General features: G+C 35.4%; 1 protein-coding gene across 1 annotated transcript in view; it reads left to right on the forward strand.

The window, feature by feature from the left end:
* The window catches only part of POLN (DNA polymerase nu), an 88,085-nt gene that overhangs the window by 51,283 nt on the left and 17,410 nt on the right, over nucleotides 1–19,392 (forward strand). Inside the window, exons 18-21 of the mRNA XM_074541668.1 lie at nucleotides 2,623–2,705; nucleotides 6,867–6,998; nucleotides 9,882–9,992; nucleotides 13,303–13,381. Of these exons, the coding sequence (XP_074397769.1) occupies nucleotides 2,623–2,705; nucleotides 6,867–6,998; nucleotides 9,882–9,992; nucleotides 13,303–13,381 (405 nt within the window). The remainder of the gene's footprint in view (nucleotides 1–2,622; nucleotides 2,706–6,866; nucleotides 6,999–9,881; nucleotides 9,993–13,302; nucleotides 13,382–19,392) is intronic.

Consider the following 19,392-nt stretch of genomic DNA (forward strand, 5'->3'; position numbering starts at 1 on the left):
TTTATATGGCAATTTCATACCTTATAATTATGTATTCTTTCATGTGGTACATAAATTTGCAAATACTCAGAGTAGTACATGTAATGCCTCTCTGTCCAATGCTCACATTTCCCACTGGCATGCTTGGAGGTGTTGACTGACCATTTTGGTTGTAACATTATATTGAAGGAAATATTTAAGATAAGGCTCTGAAATTTTTATTTTTTCCATGTGTTTCATGTCTAATCACAGACCAGGAATTGCTAAGTGACTGTTGGATTGCCATGATTACATGATACATGTACATCTGCACCAATAACTGTGTTAGGCAAGGTTTCACTGTGATTGCTGACACTGCCAATCATCATCACAGCAATGAGACTATTTCTGTTTTTTCCAGTCAGCCTTCCAAGCTGAAGCTTGGATAATGCAAAATCATAATCAAAGTTCTAGCAGCAGTTCTAATTGTGCACAAATCCAGTTCTGGTGTCTTTCACTGCTAAAACTTCTCTAGAGCCACCAGTCCCTCCCAGCAAGTCTCACCTTGTGTCTCCCTCAGCATCATGGTCTGATGAATATCTTTATTCCCCTACAAGTCTCCACAGTTCTTACCCACTGTGTCCTTTCTGTTGTAGCCCTTCTTTTCCAGAGAAGTGAGCAGCTGATGTTCCCACTGCCTCTCAGTTTTCTCTAGCCTCTGACTTCAGTAAATCTCCAAGTAAATTCTGCTCCTGTTCTCCCATTTCTTGCCTGGTCCAATCCAACCTAGTTCAAATTATGCAGTTTTAGGAAAGCAGTATTACATTTTTAGGCTTTCCCCAGTTTCAGCATTCCCCAGTCTTAGTGTTGCATGTCAGGTGATATTTGCTCTTACCAGATTCTATTTTCCCTTGGGATCAATGCTTTCTCCAGTGTCTGTGTAGTTCTCTGCCAGGTTCTTCAGGAAATTCCTGGAGTCTTTCTGCTGGAGATTGTTTCAGGAAATCCTTAATGGTGTCTAGTTTCCTAATTCTGCACTTATTAGCTCTTATTGCCACTTTGTATTCAGGTACAACTGGGAATCTCAACCTATTGTATTCAAAAAGATCCATGAACTTTTGACCTGCCACAGCTAAGAAAGTAAATTGTAAGAGTCTCAAACTAGCAGAATGATTAAGTGGGAACAGTCTTCATTACAGGTGGAAACACTATTAAATTACTCTTGTTTCTCAACTAAACTGAGCAGTGAAAAGTTTTGTTTCATCTTTAAGCAATTAGTAGTAGTCAACAGAACAATGTGAGCTTTTGCAAAACCAAAGACTTTTTGTCCAATGAAGGCTGGAAATTGTATTTAGTTTTATTTTTTCTCTTCAAAAATCTGTACTGCTGTGAAGACTTGCTTAAATCTGATTTCATCCAGTGTCTGCCTGTTTGTCATTCAGAATGCCTCATTATACCAGCACTGAGCATAGGCTTGGCTAAAATCAGTGTATGAGGTATGCAAGCAAAAATTTGTGGTTCTGCTGATTTTCTAGAAATTTGAATATCTTAATAGTGGTGAAAGACTTTCCTTGAAGAAGATTCAGAAAAATACACCATTTTCTCAAAGTTCCTCTGCTAAAACCTTCACAGCAAAGCATCTTTCATGACAAAAAAGCTTTCATAGCAAACCATAGAAAACTTTGGTTTTAAAAATGTGACCAGACTCATGAAAAAAATGGACAGTCTCCTGAGGAGACTTTTTCTCAAATGGTGCAGATGTCATCAAGTATCTCTGATAGCAATTAATCTCCATGTTTCAAATACAATTTTTGTAAGTATTTGTTTTCAGAGAGTGAGCGTATGATTTCCCCCAACACCATTCCATTTAAACCAAATGGTCAATATTCTTCAGTGCTTCCAGTTGTTAATAATTTCAGTATTCTTTCTGAAGCATTTTGATAAGGAAAACTATAGATGGTGCATACTTGATGATTGCAGAGTCATAGCTTTTCATTTTTCACATTGCTAAGTCCATTAGCATTTTTGTAGGACTCTTTTATATCAGTTGGGAGAGAATGGGAGCTGGGAAGGAGGACACTTGGCTGGGAGTAATCTGGTTGCACTCTTGAGTTCAGAATCAGCCACTGCTGCTGTTTTATGGAGCCTTGCTATTGTGGAGCTCTGTAAAGCATATGGAGCAAGCAGTGCCTGTTCAATCAGTTATTTCTTGAGAAAAAGTTTGATATTTCTGTTAGTGAAGCCTTGAAAATAGTCTTATTTAAACAAGCTTTAGGTCAGACTTCTGCTTTGAGTCTCTAGACCCTCACATCTTGAAGAAATGCTGCTGCTGGAAATTAATTTTTCTCATGAGCCACTATTAAATCCTCTTCAATCTGAAAAGCTAGTAATATAGTAGTAGGATTTTTCCTAACCAAGAATTTAATTGAAATGGAAAGAAGAAGATTAAAATTAAAATAAATTGTTTAATTTACTATGGACTATCAGCATGAAAATTTGTAAAGAAGTTGTGCATTCCTGGCTGACAACAAAAGCTCTCAAGTACATCTGTTCGCATCTTACAATTTTGTAGTTATTGAATGATTATTGACTTTAAATAAGTTTTCAGTGGGGATAACAACTTAGTTTTAACTGAAAATGTGTGATTTTTGTTTGTTTGTTTAGGAAGGGGATTCCAATTGAGCAAGTGAAACATGCTGATAGAGAGCAAGCAAAACGAATAGTTTACTCTGTGGTTTATGGAGCAGGTAGGCATTTTTAGAAAAAACCCGGCCACTGTAAATTTATACTTTATTCATCATTTATATAAGTAGACTGAATTTATAAAGGTGAGTAAAAGTTTATCAGAGTATTGTATTTATATTTTTATCCAGTATTATCAAATTATCTACTCAGTATAAAAATTATGAATTTAATGTAGTTACATTGCCATAAACAAAGATTGCCTGATTTTGTATTTATTTACTGCTGATATAACTAAGGCATATATCTAATTTTGAGTGGACTTTTTAATTAACTAATTAACTAGAATTAACTAATTCTCTTAGTATATAGACAGAGATGAGAATAACTGCAATGAAATTTTTAAAACTCCATTATTGTTTGAAATCACATTTATAGAATCAGAGAATGGCAGAGATTGGAAGGGACCTCTGGAGGGCATCAGATCCAGCCCCCTATTCAAGCAGGGCTGGTTGCCCAGGCCTGTGTCCAGATTTTCAGTGTCTTCAGGGCTGGAGAAAGGGCTCTTCAAGGCTCCACAGCCTCCCTGGGCAACCTGTGCCAGTGCTTGCTCACCCTCACAGTGTAAAAGTGTTCCTTTACTTTGAGTCTTAATGTTTGCTGCCATTTCTTCACAACTGCAGAAATCATGCAAAAATCCACTGTTACCCATTCTGCCTAAGTCTTGACCAAGTCCTAGATAAGTCAAGATGTTCTTCACACTTTCCAAAACTACCTGCTATTTCTAAATGATGCCTCACACTCCTTATCCTTTGTACATGCCTAGAGTTACCTGTTCTAGGGAGATAAATGCAGGTATGTCATCAGCCTAGAAGCTCTTGTGAATTGGCTTCAGTGAGCACCTGACTAACTTTCTTTACAGAGGGTGAGTTCTTGAAAAGTAATTTAGGAAATCAGAGCCCTGGGCTGCAAACTTTATGTAACTTGGAAACACTTAATGTTACATCTTGAGTTCCTGGTTGTGAATGCTTTCTAAAGCATCTTTTGCACTGAGTCCTTGAACCAAAGGCAGAATCAGCCAGGGTATTCCATTTATCATTTATAGCATTCAGTTGGGAATAAATGCATCAAATTCAGCTCTCCTGAATATCTTCTTTTTGTTTAGGGGTGTGTGTGGGGGGGTGTGTGTATGCATACACACCTGCATTTTTCCATTAAGCTGTATTGCATTTGAAACCTCTGTGTTTAAAATCTATATTAAAGAAGCCCAGCACTCATACCCTGCACTGTAAATTTAGACCTCTCTGTGCTGAGACTGGAATAAAATCTTTCATTTCCCACCTGAATGGTTTCATCACTGGGTTACTTTACAAAATGCCAGCATTATGACCCCTGCCCCTTGGTCCATGCAAATGGTACACATTTCCTATCTCTTCCCTTCACCGTGGGTGGAACAGGCAGATACCAGATGTAATCAGAAGAATCACCACCCGCTGAATGCCCTGTAGTTCTGTATATAGTCAGAAATGCCTCAATTCCTAGGGCTCAGTAGAGCCTGTGTCTGTCTACTAATCTATAGAGAACTTTAATGTTTACATTTAACCACAGTATTGGCACTCCCTCACTTGCTTTGAACCAGGCACTAAAGATTTCAGTGCAGCAGTGCTTGATATAAGTGTCTCCATTTACTTGTTTGCCTTGTGTCCCTCTCTCTCAAACAAGGGCAGTTGAAGCACCTCAAAGATAATAAGAAGTTTCCAGTTCGTTAGAAGTGTGATCAGTTCCTAATTAAGACATGAAATGATATCATTAAACCACTTAGATGGAAACTGGGCTGACAAAAAGTAATTGTTAGATACCTGAAATTGATGGTCTGAATTCCACCCACAGTTTTTCTTCCTTCAAAAGACAGCTCACTTTTCATAAATGAGACATTTTTAATACAACTGAAGAGTGTGAATAATATTTCTTTTAGGATTGAAAACTACAAAAACACTCCCTGAGGAGCTTGCCTGTATTATGCTTACAGGAGCTAATAAAAACCTTTCATGTAGTAAATACTAAGCTTTTAATTTTCTTTTTTTTTTCTTAGGTTGCATGTTCTGTTTTCTTAGGTTGCACTTGGTTCATGCTTTCAAGGTCTTTAACTCTGAAGGATAATAAAGGAAAAAGAAGATTGGTAATTAGGAAAAAGCTTTCACCCAGAGGGGTGGTTGGGCCCTGGAACAGGCTCCCCAGGGCAGTGGTCACAGCCCTAAGTCTGAACTAGAGTTCAAGAAGCATTTGGACAATACTCTCAGGCACATGGTGTGACTGTTGGGGTGTCCTGTGCAGGCCCAGGAATTGATCCTTGCTGGTCCCTTCCACCTCTAGACATTCTTTAAGTATTTTTGGTTGGTTTGGAGCTGTTCAATTCACCTGCTTCTGCCTTAGTCATCTCGTAGAGCTAAAATGCAAGCAACTTAAACATCTGTAAAATAAGGAATTCCTTCTATTCAATGGCAGGATGTTCAAGCCCTGGACTAACACTGAGGGCTACCACAATGTTTAAATGAAAACTAATGCTTTTTTCATTTTTGAAAGATTATATTGCAGAATGGAGAACATTGAAACTCACAGGCTGCTGCTGCTAATTACCCTGGCACAGATAATTCCAGAAGAGTGCTCAGAGAAGTTTTAGTCCATCCTGGACTTTGCCTTGCATGGCCTGCGCTCCTGCACTGTGGAGCATGATCTGACACAATTACATGGCTGCTCATTCCCCTCTTTTTGCTTCCTGGGAACTGCATTTCCCTGGGACCTTCCAGATATCCTTGCTAATATTGTGCTTTAATTTTCCTAGTATTTTATGCTATTGTTCTGTATATTAATAGTTCTTTAAATGGATAACATGGACAAACTTAGATGTTACAGTTCTCTAAGGAAGCTACAGTAGTCTCTTAGCTGCTAGCAATGTGTGCTTTATCAAATAGATTTGTCATTTGCTGACCCAGGAAGAAAACCCAAATTAATTAGATGTCAAAAAAAAGAGAGTACAGATCTATAATAGCTCAGCAAATGTCATCCTGGATGTCTGTGTGAATTTCTTCCTCTAGCACCTTGTCCAGACTGGTGTTCTTGCAGCTCAGTGCAGATCCTGGCGTGACTGAGAACAAAATGCTACAAGAATTGTTCTGAAATGCACATCAGCCTGACAGTGATGGCATGTAGATGGCTGCAATCCTCCCTCTTTTTAAAGTGCCAGACAATTTTTCTTGACAGTCTTACTGTGACAATGACTATTCCATGCCTTTGGTTCTTTGAGATGTCTGCTCTCAGCTTATGTTCTTTGCAGACAGTGCTGGTTCTGTGTTCCTGTGCAGCTGACACAAATATATCTGTCTTTCAAACTTCATATGACTAATGTTGATGTATGTTTTATTTTTACTGGAGCTGTTTGATTTATAAGTGGGTTTAAACAGTAGCTCTTAGTTTATATTTTAACACTCTGGAATATCTTCAGGTTTTTTCCACATCTTCTTTTAAATGCTCTTAGATCCAGCGTAACAGATATTGTACACCTATATCCTGTCCAAAAGCTATTATTCCTTTCTCCCTCTGTTGGAACACCTTTTCTGTTTTTTCTTTTCCCATTTTTTTCTTTTTCCAACCCTTTTATCTCAAAATTTGGACCCCAATTTCTACTGACGTTGAGGTCCCTAGGACTCTTTGCAATCTGTGGGACCCAGCCTCCAAACATCCTTTCTAAATTCAGCCTGAATTCTAAAGCTTCTAGCTAAATTTAAACATCTCCAACCATTTTAGATCTTCATTATATTTGTGTTTGTTAGAAGTTAGTTTTAAATCTTTATCTGCTCTTCTAAGTTTGGAGATTGCAACAGTGATCTAGTAAAATGATACTTAAAGCTACGGCATTGCTCTGTGAACAAAAGTGATTTCACCCACTTTTTTAGGTATAAATTTTAACTAGTAATTTCTTAATTACATACTTCCTATATATTTCTTACTAATTATATGCTTAATCCAGTGACTTTAGTAAAACATTCAAGCTCAGGGTTAAACATTTATTTTGCTGCAATATGATTTTAGTGTATCAGATCCATCCTCTTTCATAGAGGTAAGTAAAGTTAATTAATTCCACTAATTGTGCATGAAACCAGTGCTATTGTATGTAGTGGTTTTCTGTTCTGCTTTTTTGCATACAGAAATAATTTCTGTACCACCAGGTAAAGAACGTCTCGCTGACTGCCTGGGAATTACTCCTGTTCAAGCCAGTCAATTTATAGAGAGTTTTATGCAAAAATACAAGAAAGTGCATGAATTTACAAAGAAAACCATTGAGCAGTGCCGGAATAAAGGTAATCCAAAGTCTGTGACCATATTTTGTTTATTGATCTGCACTGTGTGACAGTGGTGAGGACAAAGATTCCACTTGACCCAAATTCAGATAGTTACAGGACAACAGAAAAAGATGGAATATCCTTTCTTGGTGAATCAGGGTTGGGTTTTTTTTTTCTTCTTTAGCCCTAAAAGGAGCTGGTTAAGTCTGCCTTTTCTCAGAAAGACACTAACAGAATAAGACATCTGTTCTCAGAATGAACCCCACTTAATGTCAAGTTACACTGCATCATTTTGACATATAATGTACTCCAACAGAAAAAAAGCCCAAGGAATCTTCTACCTAATAAATAGAGTACATGGCTGCTGGACCGTGGAAGTTCAGTCAATTTACACAGACAATTTTTTTAACTTATTTTTTCTTTGCATCAATCAGAATTTATGTTCTTGAAGTTCAGGTGGTAGCTGTAGTGACAGATGTGCACAGAGTGCTTCTGGAGCCAGCAGCTGCAAACTCTTCTTGCACCAAATTTGTTTTTAGTCTAAATATTCATTTATATTTAGTGAATCCTAGGAGTGCAGTAATTTGAGAAGAGAAAACATAGCTGCTTGAAATATTGTCTTTTAAAAGCTAAATAGCGGAACTGTCAAAATTGAGTTCTTTTGTTTCTTAAAAGGGCAGGCAGTACTAAGACTTTTTTAGAAATAAACAGTAAATTTGCAATACAATATTACCCATTACTGTATGGGTGAGTGTCATGACAGAAACATATAATTCACTTCTAATCATGAAAATTGGTAGTATTAATTTTTTGTACTTTGTAGGCTCTCAAAATCTACTGGAAGTATGAACTGTCATTGTGTTACACATTTGCCTTCCTTTGTTTATTGATGTTGCTCAAGGAAAGTGAAGTTACTGAACATCTATTTTTAGCTGTAATTAAGCCAAACATAACATACCTAGTAAAATATTACACATTTATGATATATTTTTGGTATATTTAAAATAACTCAGCATTCTTTTCTTTAAAGTGAATGAATTTCAATGAACAGACTTCCGTGCAAGAGAATCTGCTTTATGAGTTCAGTAGACAGGAATATCATGATTAATACTCTAAAGTCATCACAGCACCCTTGTCTAATTACTTCTTACTCCTTCTTACACTCCTGCCTATCAACCATTTTAACCATTAATGGTAGAAGAGCAATCTGTTTAGGTTGTACAAGATTTAGAAATCTGCAGCAGATCAATATTATTTAATATTTTTCTTGTTAATCCACCTTGGTTTCTAACTTTTCACCAAAATATTCCAACTTATTGAGCTCATTAAAAGGTGATTTTTTTTAACTTATCTGCAGTTCAAAGGTGAGCAGCACCCCCCTGACTAATATATTTTAAGTGTTATGAATGTCTGATACTCCATGTAGACATGAAAAACATATAAATAATTCTACTATGAGGAAGAGATTTGTTAGTGTATATATTAATATCCTGCTGCTGTTTTTATGAAATTATTGACATATTGAAAAGACCACATTAAGACCTCATTCAGGCATGCATTTGCAGATTAATCATTGACACCAGGCACCTTCTGTGCCACTGTTACACAGATGATGGTGTTTGTCTGGGGATGCTGCTCAGTTATGAGGAGTCACACCTCACAGGAATCAGGATATTGCAGCAAATCTGATTTTACTTAAGAATACAATCTAATTTTACCTAAGAATACAATGTTCAAGAATTCCATCTTTAAATGCTATTCATCATGGAAAATGATGAAAATGTTAGTTAAATTGGGAAGACTGATTTGCCAAAGAATACCCTAACTTCCAGATAATTCAGTTTGTTGTTTCAAAACTGGTACTTTTGGTATCAGCCCTCCTGGAAATGCACTAATTCACAGAAAACTAAATTAATTCATCCTCTGCACACAAGCCTGGGTATGTGCTGTCCATAATAAGGTGACAACTTTTTGTTTGAAGAGGTCTCCTTACCACTTGTGCTTGCACAGAGGAGGAGATGAAACCATGTCAGTCTGAATTTCCATGGTATCTAATGACAATTCATGGGTAGTCAAGGTGATCAGAAATAGAAAGAAATTTTTTTTCAAGATGTATTTTTAACATGGATGATTTTTCATTTTTCTTAAAATAAGAATAGAAGTTTATTTTTGAAGATAAGCTAAGTTTGTGTGTGTTATTTTGACAAGAGGAACCTCACATCTCTTTTCCTATCTCAACTCCTCTCACTTGCCCTCCAAATAGGGTTTTTTTAGGAAAATACATCATAGGGCCTAACATAAAGCTTTAACTGTGTTTTAATGTTTATTTTAAACTAAAAATTCCCACCACACTAGAGTTAAGGAAGTTTGGCTGTGAAAGGAACACAGAAATACTACATAAAGAAAATGGGAAAAAAATAACTTTTTCCCCCCAAAAAAACCTATTTTATATTTTTGGGAAATATTCATTACTGATTTAATGACTCTACAAATTGACTTTTCTTTACTATTCCCAAGTAAACTATTCATTGTGTGGAAAGCTCTAATTATGGTTGCTAATAGATAGCTAATTCTGCTAGGTATTTATAGTTTCATCCCCCACAGAGAGAGTTTGCTGCTTTATCATTAGACATTCCTAATAAAAATTGAACAGCCTTAAAGCACTAAAGTTTTCCTTGTATAACATGTACCAATTCTCTGAATTAAATAATACTTAATACAAAAATACAATAAGCGTTGAAGGTTTAAATAAACTCTGATTGTTTTCAGTGGACAAAATATTAAATTGACTCAAGCAGCACATAATTACAAATATCTGTATTATTTTCAAAAATGATTTTTGAAATTTAATTTTAATCACTCTGTAACACATAAAAGTAATTTTTGTTTAAATCCTGTAAGGTTACGTGGTTTCCATAATGGGACGCAAGAGGCCCCTGGCCAACATCAATGCACAGGATTACAAGCTACGCACTCAAGCAGAGAGGCAGGCTGTAAATTTTGTTGTTCAAGGTAAAGATCTGCCTCTCTACCCACCTGTCTTTATCCCTGCTTAGCTTTAGTGGGCAACAACTGATAATCTCAGAAGAGTGGATATTGCAGTAGTCTACTAGACTAGGTGTGAGTTTTCCTGTGAAAAAGAAGTTAAAATTATATATTCTATCTACCTTGGAAATTGCCAGCAAACAGAATAATATAATAATATTATTCTGTTATTATATAATATATAATGTTATTATTATAATAATAACAGATAATATTAATAATAGCAACAGTATAAATATTCTAATACACTAAAGTGCTCTGTGATAGTTAAATGTAGGTATTGATGAACACTATGTATAGAGAGAATATCTAGAATTCAATTCTTCAGATACATTGTTTCTTTAAACACTTTCCTTTCTGTTTTTTATAGTCTGTTACTCCAGAAAGGATTCTGTGATTCTTCCTGTGATTCTTTCTGTGATTTCTTACAAATTCCAGCTTTTATTTTGCCAAGTAGCTTTAGTTTCAGAAATACAGAATGTTACAATAATTGTGCATTGTTATTATTTGTTTTGAAATCCAGCCCATTCTTTGCAGAAACTTCAAACATAATTCTGTAGAGGGCAAGAAAAAGGTATTTTTTTTTCCACAGAAAAACATTTTGCATATAGATTAGAAATGCAAAAGTCAGCATTCTGTGCTCACATGTTAGTTAATTTGATAAAATAACATACTCTGGTTAGGTCACTTGGAGCTCAGGTGTGCACAGAATTTAGCTACCCAAAGAAAAAAAATCCTGAGCTGTCAGCCCAAGACTGAGATCCTTCCTACCTTTATGTCCCTTAGAAGAATTATTTTTTTCATTGGATGATGCTGACAGGGTTTTCTTTAAGTTACCCTGGAAGTGTACAATTTACAGGCAAGGAAAAAGTGCTTTCTAGACATGGTGATGGCATGTTCCTTCCAAAGCTATTTGAATTTTCCTTTTGCAAGTATCACTTTCTCTCCAAATATTATTCATTTTAATGTTTAATTTTTAAAATGACTTAAGTATTTATGTCATGTTTGTCAGTCTTTGAGTACTGTCTCTGCAAAGATACCTACAGGTCTAGAATTCTTATTCTAATTCCCATTCTGTGAGTCCTGCAGTGCACACAGTGTAGCATTGATAAAGAGTGCACACAGCCCTCTGAGCAGCATTTGCTGTGTTCATCTATCCCAAGAGCTGGAGCAAGGCTGTCTATGGAACACTCACTTCTATGTAGCTACAATAATGAGATTGTCAGATTTTGTTGTCAGTACCGGAGGACAAATCTGATGAAAAATAATGTAATTGTTACTCAAAATGGAATGTTAGAAGGTGTAGTGAAGCAAGGATTAAAAACTCTAAAATATTCAGTATTCCCAAATTTTATAAAAAAAATCATTTTAGACTACCATGATGTTTCAATTTTAAGATTTCACCTATAAGATAATATCTGAAGTCTATAAAAACTTTCAAAATTATAAAACTTTTAATCACATTTAGTGTAATAAATTGCATTTAATATGTTTTATAGTTTTTCCTAATAGTCTAATTAATTTAAGTAGTTTACATTTTGATTGTGGTAGCAGTAAATGATAGTACAACATTTCAGATGCATTACAATATTGAGAGGAATGCAGAATTGCAGCTTTAAATTATTACAATTCAGTTTCTCACATTTCTTTCATAGTGTTTTTTCTCTTTTTGAATATTTCCCAGTTCAATAGTTTTCACCAATGTACAGCATAATATTCTTCAGTTATTATTCAGTTGTACCTATTCCCATAGAGCAAACAGTTTATCTTTAATTATTTATTTGTAATTATTTTCTTTTTTAAAAGGAAAATTATTTATTTTTTAAAATAGGATATCTCTAAAAATCATATTTCAGTAAAAAGATATTTTGAGAAGCCTTTCAAATTTTATTACTCTACAATGTTTCATAAGGAATGTATCTAGAGCATATCTTTTGTGATGGATTAAATGCTAAGTATAGTTTTATCTCGCAATCACTTAGAAGATATTTACCTTCCCTTTGCTGAAACAGCCTTTCTTACTTTTTATATCAGTTGTCCCTTTTTGTAATGTGTTGAGTAATTTGCCACATCATTTAAACAGGAAAACAGGACAGGTATTTGAGGCTAAATCCACAGTCAGACATTGCCATCTCAATCATCGATCTTTGCAAAGGCAAAGAAGGTTTTATTCAAAAGAACTGTGTGGTTTTTATAGAGTGGTACCATAGATTCTGTTCTATTGGCCAACTAACAGAAACATCTTTCTCACACACTGTCCTTGAGAGGAACAGAGAAATAAAGTAGAAAGACACCACCTGCAAATTGTTTGTAGTCAACAAGTTATCATATCTTTCCAGCTCCCTGAAACTTCTCACAAGCCCCTGTGAGAAACGCTTGCTGTTTCTCTCTCTCTGTCCCATGGCATCCACAGATGATCTCTATGTGTCCCTTCAGATTGGAGATTTGGAGATTTCTGTGATTCTCTGATTACCTCCAGCAGACTACCCTTGTCACTTGGCTACCTGGCTGTTCTCTGCCCCTATTCTGAAAGTTGAATCATTTGGAAGAAAAAAATTCAGAATTCATTGAGTTACAGGGTTGTAAAAATGACCATGACATTTAGGATGTTTAATGTTTAAGGAGGATTATGGCTTCCACTCTTTACTCAAAGGATTGCTTTTATATTTTATCAGATAAATCTTTTGTGTAAAATGTTTGGAATAAAGCCCTTCACCAAACTACAGGCCTGGAGAATCATTCTGCTTCTTGATGACCAGAAATGTGTCATTTATTCTGTGCCATGACACTGTTTTATGCACCACTGCTCTTAACACTGTAATGTAATGAATATACTTTGCATATACATGGAAATATGAAAAATTGTAAAATAAAGGCTCCAAATTGAAATGCAGCACTGAAACAATGTTCTGACCTTTTGTGACATTAAACTTTAATTGATTATTAGATAAATTTTAATTAAAGCTTAGAGATAGATAATTTCATACCTTTTTTATAGAAAGCAATTTTTCAACATATAGTCATGAATGACAAATTCACCTTTAATTAACACATGATATCATATTGTTATTTTCTAGTTTTAATTAACATATAATTACTTCCTCTGTTATTTATTAATCTTAAAATGTTTCACATATTACATTAATTGGATCTGCTAGTTTACAAAATTCTTATAATTCAGAATCTTCTGATATTTTTTGTTCCTATGCCATTGTTCCAAGAAGAACATTTTCTTTTTGCATGCTTTAAATTAAAACCAGATCCCTTTCTTTTGTAGGCTCTGCAGCTGATCTTTGTAAAATGGCTATGGTGAAGATTTTTGCCTCTGTTGTCATTTCTCCAACTTTAACAGCCAGGTTAGTAATGAATAACTGCAAAATTTCTTGGTTTCAAAACAAAATGAGTTGAAATGAATGTTACTGGCATTTTAAGCAGCTCTAGAACTACCATGTTTACCTCTGAGTCTTTTAACAAGCAAGGACATGCAGAATGCTTTTATACATTTAAAGTTATATCTTTGTGCTTAAATGGTTTGATCTGTAAATGCATCCCAAGGCATTCAAGTGCCCCAGGGTCATTTGAGCTCAGTCAGATCTAATTCAGTGGTAGTTCTGCACCTTTGAAATCAAGCCTACTGATCATATCCTTCCTGTATTTGAGTGTACTGTACAGTGGGAATTGAACATTCAATGGACTGGGAAAAAAAACAGGAATCAGGAAACCAGTGCTCAAGCAAAATAAATGAACATTTTTCATTCTTGTATAGATGGCTTTTCTTTAAAGGAAAGCTTGGTCATCATGATTCTCTTCTGTTGTGACTGCTCAGAGTTGGGTGTGAGATCACAGAATGTCCTCAAAGAGTTTTATGCCAGCAGCAGAAATAATGAAGTCTACTTTTCCTGTGGAGAAGTTGGTCCAGACAGCCACTGAACATTATTATTTGCTGCAATAAAAAGAGACTTTGAAGTCAAATATGTAGAAAAAACTCCAAATAAGTGGTTTCTCATTTTTGGTAATGCAAAGATTCTGTAGCAAACAATCCAGTAGAACATGAATTGATGCAGTAGAAGTTCAGACAAAAGCAGACTAGTGCAAGTAGGGCACAACATCAATGCTTCTGTTGGCATCTAGAAAGGATGATAACAATTTATCTGTAGCAATCATGCATTGAGGACTACTGTGGGTGTGTAGCTCAGTACAAAGAAATAGGGTTTATCCTTCTGAATGTACTTTTATGGATATTATCTAATCCTATAAGTAATTTGTGTGTGTTAGTGTGTGTATCATTTACACAGAGCAGTGTTGTCTTATCTGATCAATGTTTGAAAATACAATTTCTAATTACAATTAAAAGTTCAGTTTGTTGAATTCAAAGTAGTTGGACTCATTCCTATGCTAAAAATAAAACAACTTCTGAGTTACTCTTAAATGTTCTTGCAACTTTTAAAGCAAAATACCATTGAACTATTAAAAAAAAAATAAAGTAAGTGACCCACTAGTACAAATCTGAAAAGGGAAATTGTTCTTTGGTAGAGATCCTGCCTGCACTCAGTCAATGATACATTTATGTATTAAATGTTGGATGATGCACTATCACATATTGCACTGTACACTGCCAGGCAGATTGTCTGCACTGATTATAATTCATTTTGCTACCTGAGTTGAATGAAGAGCCCAGAATCTGTCAGCTGTGGCATGGATGAAAATTTCTGTAGCAGCAGCAGGCATAACTGAGATGAGTGATAGAGGAGCAGCCAACAGCTTTTAGTGGAGGAGGCAAGTGGAGGTGGTGCAAGGGCAAAGAACATACTACATTCTGTAGTTCCTGCCTGGCACACAGATCTTTAGGTTCAGCAGCTGCCTGTTTGTTGTAATTCTGAGAAAGCCAAAGTTTTTTTGCTACTAATGTCATGTCTGATTAAGCTTGTGAGTGGTTTTTTCTCTCAACAAAAAATTTTACTTGAGGTTTTCTTTCTTAAAATCATTTATTTCAAAGAAGTAATGTCACCAAATGGCTAAGGAGGTAACAGCCATGGGGAAGTATTGGAGCTGTACGTGTTGAAATTCCTGGTGTTGTGAAAGCATAGGGGAATGGCTACACCAGATAACAGAAAAACATCACTGCCTATCCTGCTTGTTCCTATCATAAATGTTGCAGCTGGGAAAGACCAACACTGCAAGGGCATTTCAAAAGGATAGACTGTATTAAACAGGGGTTTTGAACTGCTGCCAGCCATTAACAACTGGATGCCTTTGCTAGAGGAGAGTGTTTTAGTAGTCAATAATGGCTCCTTGCTGTAATATTTAGTAGGTACTTACAGACCAGGCTTGTCAGAAAAGCACAATCAATGTCTTTGTAAATTCTGTAAGCACTTCCCTGCTTGGACAGTGGCATTTGAAAACGTCATAAGGATCTGGCCAAAAGAATATGGGACTGAAACTTGAAATATTGTGTTTCTGCTTGTCTGCCAGGTGACATTCAGTTGGTTATTTTTCAGTGGTCTGTTTCTTGATTTTCTTATCAGTCAGGTTAGGATAATGATTCTAACATCCTTTATAAAGCCTTTTGAAAAATATTGTTGAAAGGAAGTGTGGACATAATTGGTGCTATTGTAACAGTAGGAATGTACAGTAGCTCTTCCAAAATAAGAAATATAATCAATCTCCTATTATCACTCCATCAGATCATATTCATTCCAAAGACAGCATACAACTATCTTTTCTTCTGTCTTCATACCCCTGTAAGTATCTTTATTTCCCTGTTAGAATTTCTAATTTTAGAAACAGGGTTTTCACTTTGAACAGCATATCAAAGGGAAATATCAGTTTTACATGCTTTAGAAGTGATTATGAACATTTACCCTGGGAGACTGTATTCTATTAAGCATACCTAAGTTTTGGCTAACACTCAACATTTTTTCTTCCTTACCTTAGAAATAGAGAAAAAAAAATTCTAAATAAGGTCTTACAATTTTTAGTGTTAGTTTGCAGGTATGTTTGCAGTCTTCACTCTCAACACTGCATTTATTGTTCCTGTGCTGGAGGCTGTTCAGCAGCAAGAAAACTCTGACCCCATAGTGTGAAGCTTCATTTTTGTGTGTCTAGCAGTCAGTAGATTTTTAGTTCTTGTTTGCACATATGATACTGTATTTGGAAGGCAGGAAAGGTGATCAAATTACATTTTCATGATGCTTCTCAGAGAGGTGTTCTTGATGAAGCAGTACTTTCCACTGTGACTGATCAATTCTGTCAACAATCTCAATTTTTTCTTTATGTTTATTTATCTTCTAACTCAAATACTAGCCTAGCAGCTTATGCAATTGACAATAACAAGTCAATCAATTACTTGGAAGCAATTTTATAGAAATCAGGAAAAGTAGTATTAAATTTAATATATATGATACAGATCGAATAATAGTATGGGTTGACTGCTGGCATCAGTGTTAATATCTCTGCATTTTGTGTGGTGCTGACAAGTTTTCAGACTTCTCCTGTATTACCTAGATCTTTCTTAAGATGTTCTGCTGCTGCTGGCCAAGTTGCTCACTGAAAATGTGCTGCTAGCATAAATTATTGAAGTGCCAGCTTTCACCCATCGGATGCAATCCACAGAACCTGCTCACAATGTTTCCTGCAGGCAGATGATAGCAGAGATATTTCTGAAACGAAATCAAAGCATACAGTAGCAGCTGAAAGAAAGACTCATGGAATTGATGAGAGTGCAAAGGTGAACTTGGTGAACTCAGATGGACAGTTGTAGTTCTTTTCTGTGTTTAAAACATCACTGCAGTGAGAACCACATGGAAACTTGGTGAGAAAGAAGGGTGCTGACAAATTGTGGAAGAATTGCTGCCTATAGCATTGCTTGTACATATTATCATTTTGTAAGCTGAAGAAGCACTGATGTTACCCAAAGTCTATTAGGTATTATATGGACTTCTCAGTATCTCAACAACATGCACATGAATTTTAACAAGTCTGCAGAACTATTGAGAAATTTGGTGTGAATCCACCAAGTCTGCTTTTGCATGAAGTTATTGTTCCTCCAGCACTGGACCTGTGCCACAAACACACAGCTTTACTTCTCAGCCTGTCTGGAGCTCAGTTAAAGAGACAGGTTCAACCACAGGCCAAGTATAAATGAGTAATCTGAAAGGGAGAAACCACCAGCAAATTAAAGGAAAAAGTTTATTTTCTTGGTTGATCCCAGCTGCTTTTCAATAGCAGTGGATGTTGGAGTTTTGTATGTCTTCCTTAAGGAACACCTTAATCAACCTAATGATTTTCTGTGCTGATGAGCTGTAAATACAACTCGCTTCTACAGATATCTAAATTGGTTAGAAACAGCTCTTGCTGTCCCAGCAACAAGTATTGTTTTATGTGACCTGGATTTTTTTCTGATAGAAGTCATGTGATCAATCAAAAATGATGAATTTCTTGAAAGTAGCTTTCTTTTTTAGTACAACACAAGAATCTAGCAGCATTTTTATAAGGTGTGTATTAGTGTATGTGTAATAGTATATGTGTAATAGTATAACTATTACTTCATAAACTGCTTATAATCTCTCAGATTCATACAAAAGGGCATATTAATAAACCCAGCTTCCTGATTGCATCATAGTTTCAAACAAATAAATTAAGTAAAATTTGTAGTGCTGCTGCTATGTGTGTTGATCTTCTTTAATTTGGGGTATAAGACTTACATCCATCTATCTGTTTCTTGAGAAGTTAAAGAACTGTTTTTACTCATGTTTCTTCTCCAGCAGTTAACTAGGATTTTCAAATAAATGCTTTTTGCTCTGGTATTCTGCCCACAATTCCCACTCAGTATGCCCCCAAACTTCCTTAATGTATTAACTCTAGCAAGATGATTAACTTTTATCCTTAGCCTGATACTGGAGAAATTGAACCACAAGGAAAAGATAAATTTTGGATTCTGCTTGAGAGGAGAGTAAGATTGTTGTTTCACAGAATGCTTTTGTTTCTGTAGCACAAGGAAATTTCTGAGGTCATATTGCACTCTCAATAGCTGTTCTCTAATATCCAGTTCTTGGCCTCCCAAAGTAGCCAAATAACATTGAATTTCTATGCAAGCTGTAACTTAGAAAAATCATCACTTTCCTCAAGCAACCAAAGCAGTATTTTGCGTGTATCCACAAGATGGTGAGCTGTTACCTGAACACTTCATGCTCAGTGAGCCAGAGCAAATCAGACTAATTTGTTCTTTATAGAAAGAGCCAAGTACATTTAAAATGCTGAAATATAACAGCCAAAAGAGACATGCATGATTTAGCAGGTTTTCCACTATTCCTTTATGTAAGACATTCAATACAAATAAATATATTTAATTTATAAAACCTTTTTGTAGGTCACCTTTTAGATTTGTATGTTTTCAAACATTTTGGATGCATGCAGAAATTCTATTATCTTTAATTAGCCATCTGTTCAGTTTCCTACTCTTCATGATGTAGCTGCTGAGAAAACCTATTTCACAGGCTAGCTGAATTTTTATGGCAAAAATGTTAAAAAAATTTGGTCTTTATCATGAAAACACTGAAACAGGTAGCTTGAAGTTAATGCAAGTAACATCTATTCAGGCATGATGTATCCTGAGCTATAACTTTTATATTACAACATTAGGAATCCACATAGGTGCAGCCTCAAAAAAATTTTTAGAAAGGGAAAATTCTACAAAATATTACAATATGCTAATGATCTTGTTCCTTTCTTACATGACAATAGGCCTTCTGTCCACTGGGTTCTGTGGGGAAACCGTGGCACAATTACCCAACAGGTAGTGTTAGTAGTATCAGAAAAAAAATGAATAGTGTTTCAGTATAGGGAACATGGATATTTCTGAGAGGAATTGGATCCAGCTTCCATCTGGTCCATTATCACTGAGTGTGGCCAGTAGCAGATGCTCCAGGAGGGAGGTGTAAGATCTGTAGAGAGTACAAATGTCTGTCTGTCTGCAGATTTTCATCTTCCTCTGCTTGTGGGGATGAGTCTGAGTTCTGAAAAGTAAGATTTAAAAGTCTTCCCACAAAATCATTGTATGTCATCAGTTCTAGATGTTCTTGACATCCATGCAAGTGTTTGTTAAATGAGCAGCCATTCTGGCTTTTTCTGGCAAAGTATTTCATTACGTGCCTTTTTAGTCAATATTTTATTTTATTAAATATTGATTTATTAAGTGTGAATGTGTCAATTTTTCAAGTGATTAATTTCTTTTTAATTTAAAAAACATGAAATATATTTCCTATTTTTTTTGTTTTGATGGACTGGGTTTTCTTTTTTTTTCCATATTCCCCCATTTGTCTGATTTTAAAATACCTTATTGTTTTAATTTTTTTTTCCTAACCACTTA

Source organism: Zonotrichia albicollis, chromosome 5 (assembly GCF_047830755.1).
Source record: "Zonotrichia albicollis isolate bZonAlb1 chromosome 5, bZonAlb1.hap1, whole genome shotgun sequence".
Lineage (NCBI taxonomy): Eukaryota > Metazoa > Chordata > Aves > Passeriformes > Passerellidae > Zonotrichia > Zonotrichia albicollis.